At 42.6% G+C, this 20,366-nt stretch overlaps 2 protein-coding genes across 2 annotated transcripts; one reads left to right on the forward strand and one right to left on the reverse strand.

Annotated features, from left to right (window-relative positions):
* Nucleotides 1-4,089: 4,089 nt before the first annotated feature.
* On the reverse strand, nucleotides 4,090-13,992 carry mcoln1b (mucolipin 1b). Its single transcript, XM_026348729.1, has 13 exons — nucleotides 13,632-13,992; nucleotides 12,215-12,462; nucleotides 11,955-12,116; nucleotides 11,197-11,353; nucleotides 9,971-10,052; nucleotides 9,789-9,885; nucleotides 9,177-9,276; nucleotides 8,940-9,046; nucleotides 8,152-8,301; nucleotides 7,964-8,065; nucleotides 7,748-7,870; nucleotides 6,645-6,851; nucleotides 4,090-6,194 (listed from the first exon to the last, which is right to left on the reverse strand). Exons 1-13 carry the CDS (start codon nucleotides 13,675-13,677, stop codon nucleotides 6,060-6,062), a joined length of 1,716 nt encoding a protein of 571 aa, XP_026204514.1. The 5' UTR covers nucleotides 13,678-13,992; the 3' UTR covers nucleotides 4,090-6,059.
* Nucleotides 13,993-17,628: 3,636 nt separating this feature from the next.
* On the forward strand, nucleotides 17,629-19,240 carry LOC113157902 (N-acetylmuramoyl-L-alanine amidase-like). The gene is made up of 3 exons (XM_026353561.1): nucleotides 17,629-18,439; nucleotides 18,657-18,867; nucleotides 18,943-19,240. The coding sequence occupies exons 1-3, from the start codon at nucleotides 17,629-17,631 to the stop codon at nucleotides 19,238-19,240; spliced, it is 1,320 nt and encodes a 439-aa protein (XP_026209346.1).
* Nucleotides 19,241-20,366: the final 1,126 nt, after the last annotated feature.

Genomic DNA, 20,366 nt, shown 5'->3' on the forward strand with positions numbered 1-20,366 from the left:
TTCTTGCAGGTACCAAACTCTGGATGCAGATTAACAGATGCACCTGTCGGCCACCGCCGCAGAGACCAGAGCTGAAGCTGGAAGGAGCGAATACAGTTTGTGAGGCGCTGTGTGTTCAGCTGCGTGTTTTCTCCCAGTCAGAATTAGACACTGAAGGGCGTTGTTTTGTGGCACACAAGCTTTTGTGCTCCTCACCAGAACGGAGCTTTTCATCAGAGGCGGTCTGGGTGGGCATGCCGCCTGTCTGCCTGTCTGTCTGCTGCTGCTCAGCTCCCAGCAGCCTCCGGCCCCGGTCTACAAGAGCCAGCCTTTTGTGTGCGGGTCTGTTCAGCAGGGGTTTCTTTTCATGTTGAGCCTGTGGTGCACTCTTCTCTTTCCAAGCGCCCCAGAGGGCAGATTTGGCTCTGAATATCTAGTCTGAGCTCAGGGTGGAAATGTAACAGAAAACATACTCTACACATGCACCTGACTTCACCAAAACACTTCATCTGTTTATCTCCAGAGGAAGTTGTGTTGTTCCTCTGAAGTGGAGTCGCCTCACACCAATAAATCCAATAAATTAGCTTCTTCTCTGCTGCTGTCACTTCATCATTAGAAGGTGATGTCGAACACCCAGAAATATTCAGTTCAGTCACCCACCGTGTGTGAACATGGGATCACACAGTGACCTGCAGGTGTATGTGCAATTACATGAAGACGTCGAAGCGGAGCAGGAAGAGGGTGGGGGGCTCTGATGTGTTCGATGCCCGCTGGCTCGATGCTGAAGGATGTATTGGCATGGTCAACCAGGCGCAACAAAGAGAGGAAGGTGCTTTTTCTACACGCAGGCGGTGGTGTGTGGCAGTGGAGACAGGAAGGGGCAGGGCTGCACAGTTCCCGTGTTATTTATCTCATTGTTTTTCCCTCCCGGCCCACGGTCCAGCTGGGGAGGCCGCAGCACAAAAGGTCTGGCGCTCAGTCAAGCTCCAAAACCTGGCCTCTGGTCAGGGGTCTGCTACCTGTGACAAACTCTGGTTAAACAACAATATTAGTTATTAAACCCGCAGATACAGGCACGGTTTCATTCCAGCATCAGATCGAGGTCTGATTCTCCTGCTATCAGCCAAACCAGCACACAGACACACAGACACACAGACACACCCTTCACATCAGACACAGACGCCATCTTTTCATAGACTCACAAATCAGACTGCTCAGAACACAAGTGGCTCCCAAAGGTATGAGAGGTCTCACTTCACACTCTAATAACATGAATATCATTAGCTTATAAATGCTGTGTGTGTGTGTGAGTGGGAATATCAGGCAGATACAGGTTAGCACACGCCGGTGCTGCAGCTGCAGCTCTCTGTGCACAGCATGGACTCCCTGAAGAGCACCAACGTGCCAACACAGCTGCATTAACATGCAGGACGCTCCTGTGCTCACATGCGAAGGAGGACGCACAGGCACACAAGAACCTCATTAATGGACCGTTTCATACAGCATGGATGTTCATCTGTGCTCTGAAAAAACATGTCTATGAAACAGGAGTCCTGCTCAGAATGTGCTGATGATCTCTATCATTCACACATTAGGAGAAAACAGGCCCCTGGGACCAGACGCTGATTCACTTGTGTCTGTTTTGGGTCATTTTCTTTCTGTTCTCGTGTCTCCTTTTGCAGCTTGGTGTATGTGTTTGGCTCTGACCTCTCACTGATCTCCATGTGAATACAGATGTACAGTAATCCTGTGTCCTCAGGATTCAGGTTCCCTCTGATTTTTACTAGTATTTCAGTCAGTGATTTGTAAATAGCTGAGCTGCAGTGGAAATGTCTGTAACCAGGTAGAAACCAGCTGCAGGCTGCAGAGTTTTCTCTGTGGGACTGTTTAATCAACTTTACCTTGAAACCTGAGCCAGATCCTGTTCCTGTCAGTCTGGTTCTAAGTGCATCAGCCCTGGCAGTGTCCTTGACTAAATAATGCATACAGGTACTGAGGATATTGGACAGCTAAACCAGCCACTGCTCCAGGGTCGAGGTTAACTCAGGACACCACTGATGTGGAACGATCTTCTGTAGAATCAGTGCAGTGTTTTCATCGACGTGGCCTCTGAAAGCTCCTTTCATCACACGCCTTCATGTAGTTTTGTCCATTTGCATGTTTCGTTACGAATGTTGTCTTTGCAGCGTGACTCGCCCTGCACTTACCTTGTCTTGTCTTGAGATGTGAGGTAGTTTGTGATAATGGTGAGGGTGAAGTACTTTGGTTGTACTCTCAGCATTATTTATCATTAATGAAGGCATCAGACGCTTCCTTTTCTTAATGTTCCTTCTCTCCTCCAAAGTGACTTCACTGTGGCTTCAGGACTGCATTGATTTCCTGTGATTGGTTGTCTGGTGGCTGCAGACGGAGCCTGTACTGTCTCTGCTGAGTGATGTCAAACAACCACAACATCAGAGTTTATCATACTTACACATTCATACTGGCCTTTTATTATAACTGTATTCCTGCATTATGTCAGAAATAACAACACAGGATTAAATTGGTCAAAAATTAAATTTTTTAATCCATAAATAAAGAGAATAAATCAGAAAATATTGCATTAAGTTATATTTTCATGGTCCATTAGCAGCATTTATAGAAACATTTATCAAATCCACAAATGACAATTTAAAATCTAAAATAAATCTATAAAAACTAAATCAAACAGCCCATAGATATAATTTATTATTTGATTCTTGGCCTTAATTAATTAGTTCCTAAATAAAAAAAGTGGAATTTCAACATCAATATGACAATGAGAAATAAATTAATTAAAATAATTTATTATACTGTTTTGTTAATGTTTTCATCATTCCTCTTTTTATTTGTATTAATATTTTCTCAGCTCCAACCTCAGCATGTGTTTACTGATGTTCACAGCTTCTCCTCTGAACACGTCCAAACCACCTCAGTCTGTCCTCTGACTTTATCTCTAACATCTGACATGCTCTGTCCCTCTGATGGACTCATTCCTGATCCTGTTCATCCTGATCACTCCCAAAGAGAAGCTCAACATCTTCAGCTCTGCCTCCTGTCTGATGTCAGCTGTTTATTTAAGAGTCAACAGCTTCACTGCTAAAATAAAAATTATTAATTAATTGAATTAAGGGTGTAGGGAAAAAAAATCTGCATCCCCGGTGTGTGTGTGTGTGTGTTGTGGACGGAAACAAAGCTGAATTAGTTTCAACGCTGACACTGTTTGAATATGTTTCCAGTTTATTTTGCTGATGAGTCATTTCATTCAAAAGGTTTCATCTTCACAGAAAAGATTCAGTACACATGAAGGTAAAAATCGTACAATCTCCCTTTTAACAATATGAGGTAAAAGAATAAGAACAGTACAGTACAAGTAAGTAAAAAACAATGAGAGCAGTGATAGTGTTAGCATTCAATCAAAACAGCAGAAGTGTCAGGAGAACATAAATAGATGTACACTCACAGTTCATTTGTGCTCGATCGCTCCCATGTGACACATTGAAATCAAATGAAGCTGCACATCGATCTTCATTCAGTGCAAATAAGTAAGTGAACAGACCCTCTGACTGTTACTGTAAACAGAATGAGTTGGTTTAAAACATTCAAACAGGATCCTTCATGTACGACACGTTGGAACGACTTGACCAGGTCAGTAGTTTCTAGAGTAACAGAAATATTTCTGCTGGTTTGTAGAGATGCCCTCAGTTCTCCACAAATAAAACGAATGAACCATTAACTGGTGATGAAACACAGACATCAGTAAGCTGCTTCCACACAAAGACTAAACACAGTAGTGTCATAGAATCAGACTGTCTGATATCGTGCCTTTAATAAAAATGATTAATATACTTCAGAAATGTGAGAATGAAAGTCAGGAAAGGTTTTCAGAGGAAGGAAAAGGAGATATGGAGCCAAATGGAGGCCATACTGTATGTTCTGTTAGTGTGAAGACAAAATCAAAACGATGATTTCATAATAAGAGTTTAGTATATATGTATATATATATATATATACATATATATATATATACATATGTATATATATATATATGTATATATATATGTATGTGTGTGTGTGTGTGTGTATGTATAGAGAGAGAGAGAGAGAGTTTCGTTTTTTTTATAAATAACCCTCCTAATATTTTAAAATTAAACATTAAATTAATGTCTTTATACTAAAGAAATTGGGCTAGAAGAATTAAGCAAAGGAATGAATTCAAACACTTTTAATACACTTATTTATAGTTTGATTATTCTTATTTTTTTAAGATCAGTATTTCAGTTTCAGTTTCCTGTTTAGCTTCATGCCGTCATGAGGTAAAACTAAAATCATTTTAGATTCAGCGTCCCTTATACTCAATAAAAAGCTTCTTATACTGTAGATCATGAACTCGCCTGAGAATTATCCCATTTTTAAGTTTTGTTCAGTATCAAAGTGATTCATGTAAACTTATCAGGACATCAAATTGTAAATAGCAAACAGGAACTGCTAATAGTAAATTCAGCATATTTAATTAATAAAAACATAATAACACACTGCACACCAGCTAATTAAGATCAGCTAAAGCTGATTTACCCTTTTTTCTTGCTTCTTGGAACTGGTCATCATTAATATTAAAAGTTAACTGGATGATGTGGTAACTGAACTTGTTCTGATAAATAATATGAACAAAAAAGTAGGTAATTAATTTATTTCTCTTCATGCAAAGGAACACTAACACCTGATAAACCAGCCTGACTCAGTAAAGGAGCAGAATCATGATTTCATGCGGCTACATAAAAAAATGTTTCTTAGTTCTTAGTTAAAATGTTTATTTATTACAGTAGCTCATTAATTCGAATGGACAAGAGAGCTGAAGAAGAATTAGAGATCAGATGTCAGTGATTAAGATTCAGGATTAAAAGTTGTACAATTAAACTCATTAATTTTTAATTTTGCAGTTGATAAACCATCTGTAGCTAATTTTGATTTTAATTCAATATAAAGGTCTATTTCACCTATTTTACATCCAAACTGGCAAAAATCTGAGTATATCTGCATCAGTTTACACAGTACTGAATTTTATTTTATTACTATTATTATAATTTGGTGTCATGTTGACAGCTGAATTAATTTGATTCTGTAGTTACTGCTTCCCGTTTGTGAAAGGCACACACTTTCCTTTAAACACACAAGAATCCTGATTTTCTATGAGAATGACATTTTACCGTCTTGATGGGGTGCTTTAAACCAAACAGTGAAAATGCTTTGTCTTGCAGTCACCTGGCTCTTCACAGCAGTAACAGTTCATACATATTGATGACTAACTGGTTGGCTGCAGGGCTCGTCCTTCCTCGTGCAGCCATCGTCTCCTTTTATCCTCAGGAGGAAACAAACAAAGGGAACGAGGAGAAAACGATGGAGCAACAGCTTTGTCTGAAAATGTTGCACGAGATAACGTTTAGTATTAATCAGCTTGTTCTCTTGTGTCTATTCTAAGTCTGCTGTGAAGATCCAGAGGAAATACGAACTGTATATTTACACAATCAAGACACATGGAAATCCTGTTTCCTAGGCAGCCACGTCAAGAAAATCATAAGAAAAGTTCTGTACATAGTCGATCATTCAAGAACATTTGCATCCGTTTTACTTGGCGGATCCTTTGTCCAGTCTACAGCAACAAATGCGTTTGCTGGCATTGTGCGAGTCATCAAAGTCTGCACGAACTGACATCTCAGAAAGAGACAATAAATTATTCATACAGTACAAAAGCCAAAGCAGGTAATTGGGCTTGTGAGTGTTGCAGTGTGTTCCACCGTTCCAGCACAAATTTAAATGCAAAATTCAAACATGGGCAACAGAGGACAACGTGGTCCAAGGTCAGCCAGTTCACTCTCAAGGCATTTATCATCCCTGCGGGGCGACTGGAGAAAGAGTGCGATTGAAGTGAGTCGTCACTGAAGTGGAAATATGGTGCTTTAAAATGAGGGGGAAGAATCCCACACACACACACACACACACACACACACACACACACACACACACACACTGCCTATCCCTCCTCCTCCTCCTCCTCCTCCTCCTCACCACTCACAGCAGCAGAGGAAGGAGCAGGACGAGCCCTCGGGCCCACGGAACTTGCCCGAGCTGGGAGTGTCGGTGCACTCTGCGATGAACGCGTGAAGATCTGAGACGCGAACCTGCTCCTGTGTTTGGGCCTGAGGGGTGAAAACATACAGCTCAGCTGACTGGTTCATTCTGTCCAGTTGATCTAAACAGACCAAGGAGGAGGCTCGATGATTCTAATTATCCTCCACTATATCACATTTTACAGTAGGTTACTGCCGATCACAGCGTGAGGTGACTGCTATGAAGTACGGTGGCCCAAAGGTACATCACTAAATATGTTTGTTACCTGTTAGAAAAAGAAATGCAGGAAGTAAGAAAACTGCTGTTAAACTGCACCAGTGCTTTCAAATGACTTGAATATTAAAACTAAACTCCTCAACTTAAAGCGTGTCCAGGTTAATGTGGCTAATGCTAATGACAGGGATGGTGAGGACCGTTTGTCCTTGTGTTTTGTACCTTTGGGCCACCGTACATCCACGTTCTAGCTGGAGCATTATAAAGACAGAAACACGAGCATCATGGACATGAGAGAACTTTACCATAATTGTGTCGTAGGCTCCGGTGATGAGTGCGATGAAGAGGGACAGCACCATGTAGATGAAGAGGGAGATGAAGGTGTAAAGGTAGAGCTGGCTGAAGATCCACACCAGCGTCCCGCTTCGCTCCATCTCAGCGAACGTTACGAACATGTCGTCTCCGTTGATCAGAGAAAACAGACACTCGGACACCATGGACAGGGATCGAAACTGTACACAGAGGGTCAACGTTAGCAACGTTAACAACACTTTGTATGGGTTTATTATTATATTTTATTTATTTATGGGTTTATTATGTTCTATCTACAATGTGGTTTAATTCTTTTTAAAACAGAACAGAACGTTCACTGTGATTCACTGTTTAGTTCTTCTAATAATTAGTGGCATCAGAAAGTTTCCATAAATCTCCACTTTGAGCTCATTTAAATGTTAATTAATTTAAATTGTAACTGTAAATAATATTTATAGTCCCACCGTGGGTCAGAACATAAAGTCCAAAGTAGACGTGCACAGTAACACTTAGTGATGAGGCACAGTTTAGGGGTAGAAAAGCTTCAGTGGCTTCATTATTGTTAAACAGTCTGGATCCAGAACCAGGACTCTTCAGAGTTGACTGTCCAACCACACTGAGTAAGTGGACTAGAAGAAGTGACCAGCAACCAAACAGTCACTCCAACACAGCACCAGACGAACCTCTCAGTAACTCTCCACCCATCACACCTTTATGGTGGAGTGGCTGACCAGTTAGTTAGTGGTTATGGAAGCTACAGAGGACTGATGGTGATTAAGAGGATCTGTCAGGAAGACCGGGATAAACCGCTTAAACCCAGGTGTGGGAAGCTAAACCAACAAGGTTCTGCTGTAACTGCAGCCAGAGACGCTTCGAGACACAACTGAATTCTTTTGTAGATGAGAGATTTGAGATTTTGAAGTGAAAATATTCTTAAAATAAAACATTTTTCTATTGTCACTTAAATTTAAATCAACAGCAGAATAAATGTTACAGAAAGTGAAGGAGTCTGGAAACTCTCTGAAAACCATTGTAGCTATAAACGTGATGCAGGAGGACATTTTCTGGTCTGAATGACTGAGTGTGTGTACTGTACTTTGGTATGATAGGGGCCCAACACAATCCATCCACAGAAGCAATATCCAAAATAAATAGCAGCCGCACAGCAGCTGAAGCGGATCACGTTGGGAAACGCAGCTCTGAGAGTCACGATCAAGATCTGTGGGGAGACGAGAGCAGGAGAGAATCCTCAGACTGATCTGATCCCTCTAACAGCTTTGTCTTTATTTGTGTGTGTGTGTCTGTTACTTACGTTGTATTTCTGAAAGAAGCTCAGGTAGCGGATGACTCCAACCCACACTAGCAGAGTGGAGGTTCCCAGCAGGATACTGCACACGTCGTAAGACGACAAGTTCTGAAACACAACAGTGACGTCACGAATGACCAGAAACTGTGACATCATCGCTTTCAGCACCAACACGTCATTAGTGGTCATCCTACCTTGGACTCTATCCCAATTTTGATGAAGCTGCCGATAATAGTGAAGGCATCGCTGACAATGAGCAGAATGTACCAGCCGTTGATGAACTCTATTCTGTCTCCCCAGCTCACACAGCGGCCAAGTCTGTGTTTGAAGAACTGCACGTACTCCTGGGAGGAGACATGAGACGCATTGTTATGATGTGCACGTTATTTCTCTCACTTTAAAACTGGAAAGGATCAGAAGAAACTTCCAGATAAAGGTACAAATGACAAAATCTGAATACCTGAAGATCTACAGAGATATAAAAACCTACCGTACGTTCTCATATTTATGAAGCACCTCAGAGCAGGAATTCACTCCTGACTGGCCAAAAGTCTTCAAAGTGACTTCTTTGTTCCTACTTGTATGACTAGAAGTAGATTTACCCACATTTCTACAACACGTAGGAGGTGTTGTGACTGAGCAGATGGTGTTCAGGGACATTTGTCAGACTCTTACTGACACGGGGCTTGTTAAAGATTCTCTGGGTTATAATGGAATATTGAGTTTTTTTCTGCAGGATCCGACTGCTCCATCAAAAAAAGAGAAACCACCATAACAGGATGATACAGCTTGAATACATCAGGGCTGCAAAGCACCAACATAAAGCTAATGTTAGTTGCTGTCTGTGCATCTTCACAGTCTCAGCTGCACCGTGCTGTAAATTCTACATGTAAATGTGTCTCAGCAGGAGTCCCTTGTTGTTAGTCCTAAGTTGACTCTTTGCACTGGTCTTAAAGAAAAGTTAGACGTGACTCGTTCTTACGTGTTGCAGGATGACGCCTCTGAGGATGGAGCGCCCACACAGCAGCAGCGACAGCAGGCAGACAATGGCCACCAGCACATCGAAGAATTCCCGAGCGTAGCTCTCGGCTGGCAGAAGAGGAGAAGAACGAGAGGATCAAAGGCGGCCCAGATAATAACAGCTGATATCAGGAGCCCATTCAGGTGTTTCTCCACAAATCATGAGCGTGCTGCAGCTCGTCCTCCACCGCGGACTCACCGTGTCCAGACACATTGGGGTCTTTACACTCCTTTATGGAGGCCTGGTTGTGCAGACTGATCTTAACTTTGCCGCTGTGCGCTCTGTTGTCCATGAGGATCTGACAACACACACAAGAACCACAGTAAATGAACAACCTCGGCATGTTTCTACACGGAGGAGGAGGAGCAGGTCGACCGAGTGTAGTAACCAGAGGACATCTGGAGATTTTGAGGTAGAAGCTGAAATGCAGCCACCCTCCAAAATAAAACCATACAAAGCGTATTGAATCTGCCTTTAACAGGAAAAATATATCTCGAGTGTAGTGGAACCTGGTGACTGGTCACTATCACTGATTTTAAAATAACCCAAATCTGAACTGGAGACCAAACAGAAAACAAATATAAAACCAGCAAAGGTATTTTTAGTCCTGTGACGCGTGCCGATCATAACATCTGATGAGAAAGCACAAAAACGTTTTCTAGGAAATGGCTCCATCCAGAGGCAGCGAAACAGGAAGTGAAGACAGTTCAAGTGTCTCTGTACTGTTTCATTCATGTCCCCTCCTTCCTCTCAATGTTACACCGATGCTCGCTGTAACATGGAACAGAAACAGCAGAAGAGAGAGTTCACCGTGATAGCGAAGGTGTAGCAGTCGGGGATTTCATTGTTGATGATGGTCTGAATGTTGATGGCCTTCAGCTGGAAGTCGATGGTCACGTTAATCAGCCTGGAGACAAGAAATGACAGAGACCTAAATAAAGAAAAGCACTGCTTTTTGTTTCTAATGTTAATATAATACAATCAGCTCTCACTTGTAAAACTTGAGAGTTAAATTCTTGGAGTCACCGTCTCCTGTAGCAGAACTGAACGACTGAGGATTCAGTCCGATGCAGTCTGGAAAAAAAGAGTCAGAAAAAAATCGCATGGGGAAGTCAGGTTTTCCAATCATCATCTTTTTCCACATCACATGAAACACAAACCGCACTTTAAACTTCCTCAAAGCATTTCAATGCATCATCATCTCCTCTAGAGCTTAACATGACTTTTATTTGCTTTATTTTTACCACGATGCCAGAACACATCTCCCAGCACAGAGATCAGGAGCTGTGCTGCGTCCACAGGGTCTGTGTTTGCACAGACTGAACATAGTTATTGTAAATGGATTGTGTCACACTGATACATATCACGTATTGATTAGATCTGATCTGCAACAGCTTCAACATCCTTAAAATCACAATTAAAAGCTCCGGTTCTGCTTCATTTGTGGGAACGTTTCATGCACAAATATGTCAGTAAAATGTGTCAGCGTGGAGCTTCAGGTCTGCAGAGAAATCTTCAAACTAGCAAAGAACAAATGTTCCAGTCGTTTGGAGGAGACGCAACAATTAAAGCAGCAACAGTCGACTTGTCAGTGAGCAGCGAAAGGATTCAGGCTGCAGGAGGTGGGACACTGAAAAACATCTGCTCCATGACTGATGAGTGAGGAGCTGAAGCAGACGACTGTCAGCTGCTAGAACAGAGCAGGGAACTGGACACAGACCTGAACCTGGTCTCTACTTTAACTTCAGAATCAAATACTGACACATGGAAACAGCTGGGACCGAATGTGACCATAAAATAAGAACAGGATGACGACAACATGTTTTATTAATCTTTAGTGGCCGGAGGGAAGCAGGAGTCTGACCCTCGGTTCACAGACGACTGCTCTGCGAGCTACCATCATGTCTGTTGGAGACTTCGACAGATGTGGGTCACGATTTCATCCGTACTCCAGAGAAAATTAGAAGAAAATCACCACAAATTCTGTTAAATCTCTCAAATGCGTCACTGGAGAATAAGAATCTTCTGGTTCTTGCACGTGCAGCAACTCTCTGACAGTTTTAACCTCAGTGGCCAAGAAAATACTTTATTATACCCAAAAGTGCCGTGTGTACTAGTTTGACATGCATGAATATCCACACACTAAATAAAAAAACAAGCTGGCGGTTTTAGTGTTGAAGGGTCAGACAGAACAAGCACAAACTGAAATTCATCCCACCTGCGACAACATGTGGGTCGATGTCGAAGGTGTCATTGACGGGGTCAATGCTGCCCTTCTTGTAGTACCTCTGGCAGAGCGACAGCGCGCTGCCGTTCACACCGACGCCCGGCACGTACGCGTAGCGCCCCAGTGAGATCTGAGGCAGAGCCATGTACTGGGAGGGAAAAGAGACCAACAGCAGTTTATCACAAGCACAAACCAAAGCTGAGTGAGTGGAAGTGCTTTAAAGGATCGTTTCGCTCTAGTCGTATCCGGACCTGCAGATCGTTTTCTATTCCTCTAAGATGGAGAAGAATTCCCTCCACACAGCCTTGAAAGTACACGTTAAGTTATTAAGTAAATAGTCTAATTATGAGGGATACTGGTGGTTTTCACACAAACTAAATAAACGGACACATAAACTGAAGTTATGTTAGGTTAAAGAGCGTCTGGGTGTTTTTATAGAAACATGTTCGTAATCAGAACAACTAACGTTAAATCAGCTCCTTTGAGGTTTTGCAGTAGTTTGTATGCTACTTCTGTCTTCCTGCTACCTCCTGCCTTTCTTCCTCATCAGAGGCTCATTATTCCATATTGATGAGCTCACAGTGACCTCTGACCCTGTTTCAGTGTTTGTGATCACACACCAACAGAACAGTTCCTTCCAGTGTAAACCGTTCTCACTAGCACGAGACGGGATTTCTAGGAAACATGTTTCCAAAACGTTCTGCACGACCGGATGCTGCTGTGACTCACTGATGGTATTATTAGGCTACCTGCTTTACGGCAAACTGGATGTGGCTGTCCAGCTCGGTCTGGGTGTGGACGGCCTGATGAGCGTCGTCCTGATAACCTTTAAGGAAAAGGTGTTTGAACGCCGCCGTGTTTTCCTCTTTAAACGCCACCACCATCTGGTTGCTCAGTCCGAACAACACCAACTGCAGAAATGAAGAAGAAAGGAGTTTGATAATCAGGCAAACGAAGGAAAAAAGACACAAATCGTGATGTGAGCTGGTTCAGAATAGAGCGTCTCCACCTGCACAGTCACTATGATGATTTTCAGCAGCTGCAGGCCCAGTTTGAACGGCTTTCGCCCCTTGGCGTGATACTTGTCACAAGGACTCATGAAGAAGTACTTGAGTTTCCTCCTCAGGGCCTCCTCCTCCTCTTCCTCCTGCTGCTGCTGCTGCCGGATCTCAGGGCCCAACAGACCAGAGGGACCCCCACCCCCAAGAAGGTCCTGGGATCCATAGTGGGCCACAGAGGAGAGCAGTCGGTCCTTCTCTGGGAAACAGAAACATGGGGACTGGTTAAAGCCCACATGTAAAACCTGGAACTAATCTGAATGTTTGAGGATTTAGAAACAGAACCTCTAATAAGTTAGAACTGAAACACATCAGGGTCACAACGACCAACGTCCAGCTAGCACAGACGTTCTGTAACTGTGAGAGAAACAGTAACTCTCCACGGCAGCAGGTGGCGGTGGTCTGTACTCATCACTCAGCTTCTTTATGTTGTGAAGTTATGTTTAAATTGGATCATTTAGGTGATGGAGATGAAAATTGAGATGAGGCTTCTGTGCAAGAGTTCGTTTACTGTCATCACTTCTGTTTCTCTTTGTGTGAAGGAGACGCTCAGACCCCCCCACTAACAGCTACAGGACATAAAGCCTCAAACCTTCGGATTACTTCCAGGTTTACCTGAAAATGTTTCTATGTGGTCTTGGACCAAAACTCTAATGATGTTAAATATTTTCTTGTTTCGACACCTCAGATCAGAATCTGTATTTCTGGTCTTATTAATGTGTTGTTGTTTTTTTTGTGGCTCTCGCTGTAACACATAGTTCAGGAGGATGGACACGGACAAATAGATACAACAGAAGAAAGCAGATGCAGATCTCTATGTACAGCGGAGTAAAACATATGAACATGTGAATTTGCCGCTTTTCTTCAGTCCAACATAAATGTTTGTGAGTGTTGGTGCAAAAAACTAATATTAATAATAATAAATTAATAATAATATCAGTGAGTAACTGCTCCTCTTTAGTCTTAATCATCATAAACACATGGACAGAAATGAGATTCATCTCCTGCAGTAAAGAACAGACCTTAAATTTAAATAACTTTTATTTATTTTCTTTCATTTAACAGATTAAATTCATGCTCATAGAAATAACCTGCCTCCTTCATGTCCCCTCCTTCATAAGTCCCTCAGGGTTGTTTGTCAGACTTTGATCATCCTACAGCTGACACCAACACCCTGTGTAAAACTGGTGGAATGCACCTTTAAGCTCAGGCTCTCTGTGTGTAATAAACTGAACAGGATCTGAAGCAGCAGACGAAGCTGTTTGTTGACAGTGAGCATTTCTTTGTTGTTGCAGAAGAACAATGCGAATCCCACCCCCCCCCCCCCCCCCACCCCACAGAAGCCCGATAAGAAACCTGCTGACGAACCTGTGGCCTCCTCGTCCTGGACGCTGCTGTAAGCTGAAGATGTCATGATGCTGCTCGATCCCTCATCATGGGTGCGGACACATGTTCGGCTGTAGCAGACACGGTCCTCGGTGTCGCAGTGTGTGGATGACACACAGGTAAACACACACACAAACACGTAGAGCTCACATCCGGTCTGTGGGCTGCGGCTCTGCTGCCGCCATGTTGCAGCGGGGTTCAGCACAGACTGCACGAAGCACCAGTTTTCTAATTTTCTAGTTTGATATTTTTGGTGAAAGAAAGAGCAGATGTGAATTTATTTCATTCTTTCAGTTATTGATCCTTGTCCATTAAACTAAAAAAGTAATATATGTGATGTAATGATTTCTTCTTTGGGACCAATAAAATCTTGTTGAATCTTAAATCTTCTCTTCTCTTACAATTGAATCTATAGAAAATTGACCTACATCACAAAAACTACTCCACCTGGTGTTTTCAGGTAACCATTAACTTTTGTGTTTTCTAATTATAACTAAAATGATGATGATGATGAGATGAAGAAAAGGAAAAGCAGTAATGTATATATTACTACATGAATATCTAAATAACTGCCTCTTCGTGTCTTTTCCCTCCCATTCATTCATTACTGTATAATTCTAGTACAAATACACACAGAATACACTGCTGTACTGCAGTCTGTCCGAACATCACATCAACTAATCAACAGTGATTTGAATAGTAAATCAACCTCCTGCATTAGGTCGAGACCCCGCACCAAAATGGCGGCCGCGTTGACGCGTGGCAGCAGTGGACGGCAGGAACCTACGTGCACTGTACGTAACTGTCTTTAAACCAATCAAATCCCAGCTTCGTGGTGGTCATGTGACTTCATCACGTGACCGATGTCTGCGCCGAAATTTTTTTTCAAACGCTAAAATTCAAGAAAACAAAACACAAGAAAAATTTTATAGCATATTTACACGTGTATGCAGGTAAAATGATGATATTTTTCTTGACGTTTTGACTTTGGTATAAATGATAAAATAATAAAAATGAAGCTGAAATAAAACGTGTCTCTAAATAAATAAAACTTTAAATAATGTAATTTTTTTGTGGTTGTTTATTTTATTATTTAAATGTTTATTTTGCATCTGTTAGAGTAACAGACTCTGTCACTCATCCATCCAGTCACAGGAGGAAATATGTCCCACACCAAACACCGGCCTCTGTGATTTCTCCTGTCACGACTTGTTACACGTGAACACGAGCGTTATCAGTAAATATTGATAAATCTTACAATATAATTACATTTCTTTAATTAAAAATTACCTTTTGGCTTTTTCCCCAAAAATCTCAGTTTAACTGAATTTCAGCATTTTTTCTTCCCAGCTTCATGCTTTTATTTTGGAGATCTCTTCCTGTCATTCCTGTTCTGTTGTCCTCTTACTGTGTGCTCTCCAGCCTTTCTGCTCATCATTGAACACATGTTTCCTTCTGCCCACCGACAGTGTCAGACTGACTCAACTGCTCCAGAACTTCAGATCTCCTACCTCTCCTGGGGAGGTTGATGCAGGATGCAGGACACTGTCTTGGCAGAACCTTATCTTAGCACTGGCCTTCTGTCATGGAACATCTTATCTCTGTACTTGGCACTGGTTCTTCTAACCATGACCAGCTGGATGGGGAAGGCAGATGAATAAAGTGAAACGACGCTATTCCAAAAAAGTTGAACAATGTATAAAACCGGCATAAATATAAGAGAAGTATAAGAATACAAATCTCATAAACCCTTATTTTATTCACAATAGAACATAGGAAACATAAAAAACGTTTTAACTAAGAAATTGTACAATTTTAATGGGAACATGTCACTAAACAGTTGGGAGAGGGTCGTATTTACCACCGTGTAACATCACCTCTTCTTTTAAAACTGCTGGAGGATTGGGAGATGAATTATGTTCAATTTTTGCCTGATACAGGATTCTAACTGCTCAACAGTCCTTCTTTGCCCATGGAAACTCCACCTAAATCTAAACCCTCAGTGAACCAGAAGGAGTTGCACGTCTGGTCTCTGTTCTCTAGTTAAACTGCTTTGGCCTGTTAGTGACTATCGAGGCTAACATGGCTCCTTTTGTGTTGTAAGATGCACCAAATGTTTTCAGGTGGTGAAAAGTCTGGACTACAGAGATGCAGAATGTGGTTTAGTATTGTCCTGCTGAAATATGAAATGTCTTTCCCCTTAAAAGATGTTGTCTGGATGGGAGCACATGCTGCTGTGTAACCTGGATCCTTCAGCATTGATGGTTTGCTTAAGTACAGCTGCACCAACGTATTTGCTAGAATACATGTTAACGTAGTGCCATAAGTTTTTAAAACTGCGTGGTGGAAGTAAGGATTCAGGAAAGTCTGCAAATGTGTAACTTTGCATCGAAACAAGCTTTTGAGCTTTTTACTTCTCTCCTGTAGAGAGAGCAGCTCACCTGTGAAATGCAGATACCTTCACAGTGTTCAGGTTAAGAGCCAAGAATTATCCAGGTCAGCCCTCGCATGTGAAGGACAAACAATTTAATGCGGCTGCTGTGCAGGTGCCATTTTCCCAGCTGTTTAAATACAGGTGTACCTCCACTCCAGCTGTTGCATAATCACCCACTTACTGTGCATGTATATAAAGGACAGAGAAAACAAGGTGACAGATATCTGAAGCTGTTCAGGATGGATTCAGGCTGCTGGAAACTGACTCTGACCCTTGTTGTGGTCTTTGTCAGCTCACACACACAAGGTAAGAATATTGGTTTCTACTTTCCACTGCAGTTTACTGTCTAGTCCAAGAGTCTTGTAATTAATCCTCTGTCATCAAGGTGATGTTCAGTTTGGGTTCAAACTTATTCGCATGGCTGCTCCCTTTAGAAATCACCACAGCGGATCATTTGTCTCCATCTAACTGAGTTCCCTGGACAGTCCTCTGTCCTCTCTCTATCCTTGTACTCCTGTCTACTTTCCTCATCTCTCTTGATATCCATGTGCTTTTTCAACTGTCTCTTTCCACTTAGATAGAGAGTATCTTGACCTACCTGAGTATCTTTATACCAAATACCTTCCCAGCTGTCTTCATCCCTACATTTGCAGTACGTGCTCCAGCACCTTTTCATGGCTTCTGACTCAGCTCTTCTCTGAATTTCACACAAAAATCTTTTTCAGGTTCCCTGGTCCTGATTCTCCATCTTATTCTCTTTCTGCAGCCATTTCCATTTCATTTATTTCATATAATTTAGCCTCAGTGACACAAATGTAGTGAATAAAGTAATAAAACCTAATAAACTAACAACCTAATGTGTTGACATGAAAGAACTAGACCGTGTCATCAGGAAAGAAAAATCCACTGATCAAATAACCTGGTAATTCAGTATATTCAGGTGTCCAAAGAATGACACGTGCACTAACTGCAGCAGCCCCAGATCATAGCACTGCCCCCACAGGTTTGTACAGTAGACACTAGACATGATGGGTGCATCACTTCACCTCCTCTCTTCTCACCCTGATGCTCCATCACTCTGGAACAGGGTCAATCTGGACTCATCAGACCACATGACCTTCTTCCATTGGACAGTTCTTAACCCAGTTTTAATAGTTTCATCAATCTCCTCAGATGTTCTCTTTGATTCATAACAATAATTTGACCCTTCTAAAACGGATTAACATCTTCAGATATGGTATGTATAATGTTTCAAAAGGAGGAATTGAAATTTCCATTTCAACTGCAGTGGAGTTAAAGTAACATAAAGTACTGTACTGAAGTAGTACTTGAATAGAATTATAAATCCCATAACTGCTGTTTATTACTGTATTTTATTACTAAAAACACAATTTACAGAAGATAATGTTTCACAATTCACTAAAGTAATATTTACAAATGTTGGGGGTGCTCTGCCTCCCATGTGAGTGTTGAGGTTGTGCAGGGACGGGAGGAGACTGGTTTTCAGTTGTGTTTTTTCTGTCTGCAGCTTCGTTTTCCCGCCACATGAACGACTTCATCAAGGCCTTGAAGCAGGTGGAGGACGGGGCCCCTGCTCTGGAGCCAGTAGTTGTGCTGAAGATGCTCCGCAGGGCAGCCGGTCTCAGCGACCCCTTCATCCGGCACTTCCTCGGCAGTGACGACTCGGGTGGTCCTGAAATGGATGCTGGTCTGTCTGAGTACATCAGGAAGACTGTGCACCACGGGGTGACTGCAGATGCCACAGAGGAAGGTGTGGTTCTCACCGCTGACGGCACCACCGTGGCCCTCGGGCCGCTCCTCCTGGGCCTCGAGGCTGGTTTCCTCTCCAAGTCTGCAGGGCGTGTTCGGGGCCTGTACCAGCTCTGTCTGGCCCAGGACCTCAGCCTCTCTCTCAGCCGTGGCTCTCCTCTCACCCAGCCTCTGGGTTCCGACGGCTGCTGGGACAGCTTAACCTCTCCTCAAGTCTTCACCCTGTCAGACTCTTCCTCACTGCTCACCACCCCCCAGGTCAACGGAGGCATGGACGGCATTCTTCTAGGGATGGAGGTCTCTGACAAGACCAGGCGTCCTCTCAAGCTCAGCAGTCTGCTGACAGGGTACTACTGCCACCAGCTGGAGAAAACCGGACTAGACGCTGCCCCACGCCTCATTAGCCGGCGCCGCAGGGACAACTTCAGAGACCTGGTCGTCACTTCAGAGCTGGTTGAACAGGTGGTGAAGTCGGTGGAGCTGCAGCGTCGACTGAAGGGTGAATCACGGATGGAGGCGAAGGAGAAGAAGCAGCTGAAGTCAGCGGTGAAAGAAGGAATGAAGGAGTTTGTGCACATGTACATGGGTGAGCACGAGACGAAACCACAGAGGAAGTGAGAAGACTGTGGGATCAATCAATTTTACAGTGCAATCAGGGAACAGTCCCTGTGAACCTCTGAGTTTTAGTGTTTAATATTATAAATGTTATTAATTTTACTTATTCATTCTCATGTTTTAATGTGTAAGCAGCATTTTACTATGAAATCAGCTGTTAACCAGCTCTGGTTGAACATGTGTTTCAGTTTGTCCCCCCATCATATCTCGGTCTGGATGGGGTGCAGCACCATACAGGGGGACACCAACAAAACTGTCTCTTCCTCTCACCTACTTGTTCATTCACCACACTGAATCCCCGAGCCAGCCCTGCCTCACCTTCGAGCAGTGCTCTGCAAACATGCGCTCCATGCAGCGCTACCACCAGGACACCAATGGCTGGGCCGACATAGGATACAGGTAAAGACAGTGAGGCGGATTCAAATATGCACATGTGAAAAGCTGCAGTGATTAAGATCCTCTGTGCTCCTGAAGCTTCGTCGTTGGCTCTGATGGGAACATCTACGAGGGCCGAGGCTGGAACTGGCAAGGAGCCCACACCTATGGATACAACTCTGTGGGCTATGGTGTTGCCTTTATCGGAAGCTACACGTCCAAGCTGCCCTCTCAGCAATCAATGAACCTGGTGAAAGATCAGCTGGTGTCCTGTGCTGTCGGGGGAGGCCGACTCAAATCAAACTACATCCTGAAGGGGCACAGACAGATGGTGTCCACGTCCTGCCCCGGAAATGCTCTCTACAATGAGATCAAACGCTGGCCACACTGGGTGTAACTCTGAGGTAAGTAGGTGACCTGACCTTTACATTACCTCTCTGACTGCACTGAAACTAAAGCTCATTAGTTAAACCTGCAAATCTGCAGCTTTTTGGTTTGTCACAGAATAAAATGAGTGAAAAAATTAGCAAATGTAAAGACGACTGGACCACGTCCAAGCAGCTGATGTTAATGTGACCACAGCTGCTGATATCATGAACACGTTTAGGGTGAAAGTGAAATAAAAACAAAAGAAACATGGAGGAGGATTAGTTCTGTTCTGTTAAATCTGGAAGCAAAAAAAAACAAAGAGATGTTAGGAGCAGAAATTCTTTTCTCCATTCCCATCAATCATCTGATGAACCTTCAGATTTATCTGGCGACTCTTTGGAGGAGCCTGAGCCATAGTTTTTATGTATTTAAGTATTTTAGTATTTCCTTCCTGAGATAACTGGTGCAAAACTCTATCAGACACAGAACAACTTTTACCTTTAACATATACTATATACGTTTACCGATTGTGTCTTCAGTCTGTAAATGTTCTGAATCCTTTTTCCACTTTTTTCTGTTTTTTAGGTCAAGAAATGAAAATGATCCATCTGAGGCCAAGAAGAGCAGAAGATAAAACTTCGACTAATTTGCATGTGATTAAATATGAAATAAATACGAAGCAGTCTGAAGTCAGTCAGACAGTATTACTTGAGGCCAATACTAAGTCATCTACAGCGCGAATGTAATTAGACATCGAGTCTCTGAGATTTTTAGGACCAAACAAAATAACCTCTGTCTTGCCTGAAGAAGAAGGAATTTGAATCCAGGCCTTTATGTCTTTTAAGAAGCTTGAAGTTTGATTAATTGATTAGTTTCTTCCGATTAATAAATAAATATAGCTGGGTAGCATCTGCATAGCAATGAGTGTTTCCTAATAATATTGCCTAAGGGGGACATATATAAAGTGAAAAGAATCGGTCCAAGCACAGAACCCTGTGGAACTCCCTAGCTAACTTTGGTGTTAGCATGTACAAACTGGAATCTATCTGATAGATACGATTTAAACCAGCCTAGTGCTGTTCCTTTGATCCCAATGACACGTTCCAGCCTGTGTAATAAAATCCTGCCGGAAATCTTCAACTGGTTACTTCTGC

This window comes from Anabas testudineus, chromosome 8, assembly GCF_900324465.2.
Source record: "Anabas testudineus chromosome 8, fAnaTes1.2, whole genome shotgun sequence".
Taxonomy (NCBI): Eukaryota; Metazoa; Chordata; class Actinopteri; order Anabantiformes; family Anabantidae; genus Anabas; species Anabas testudineus.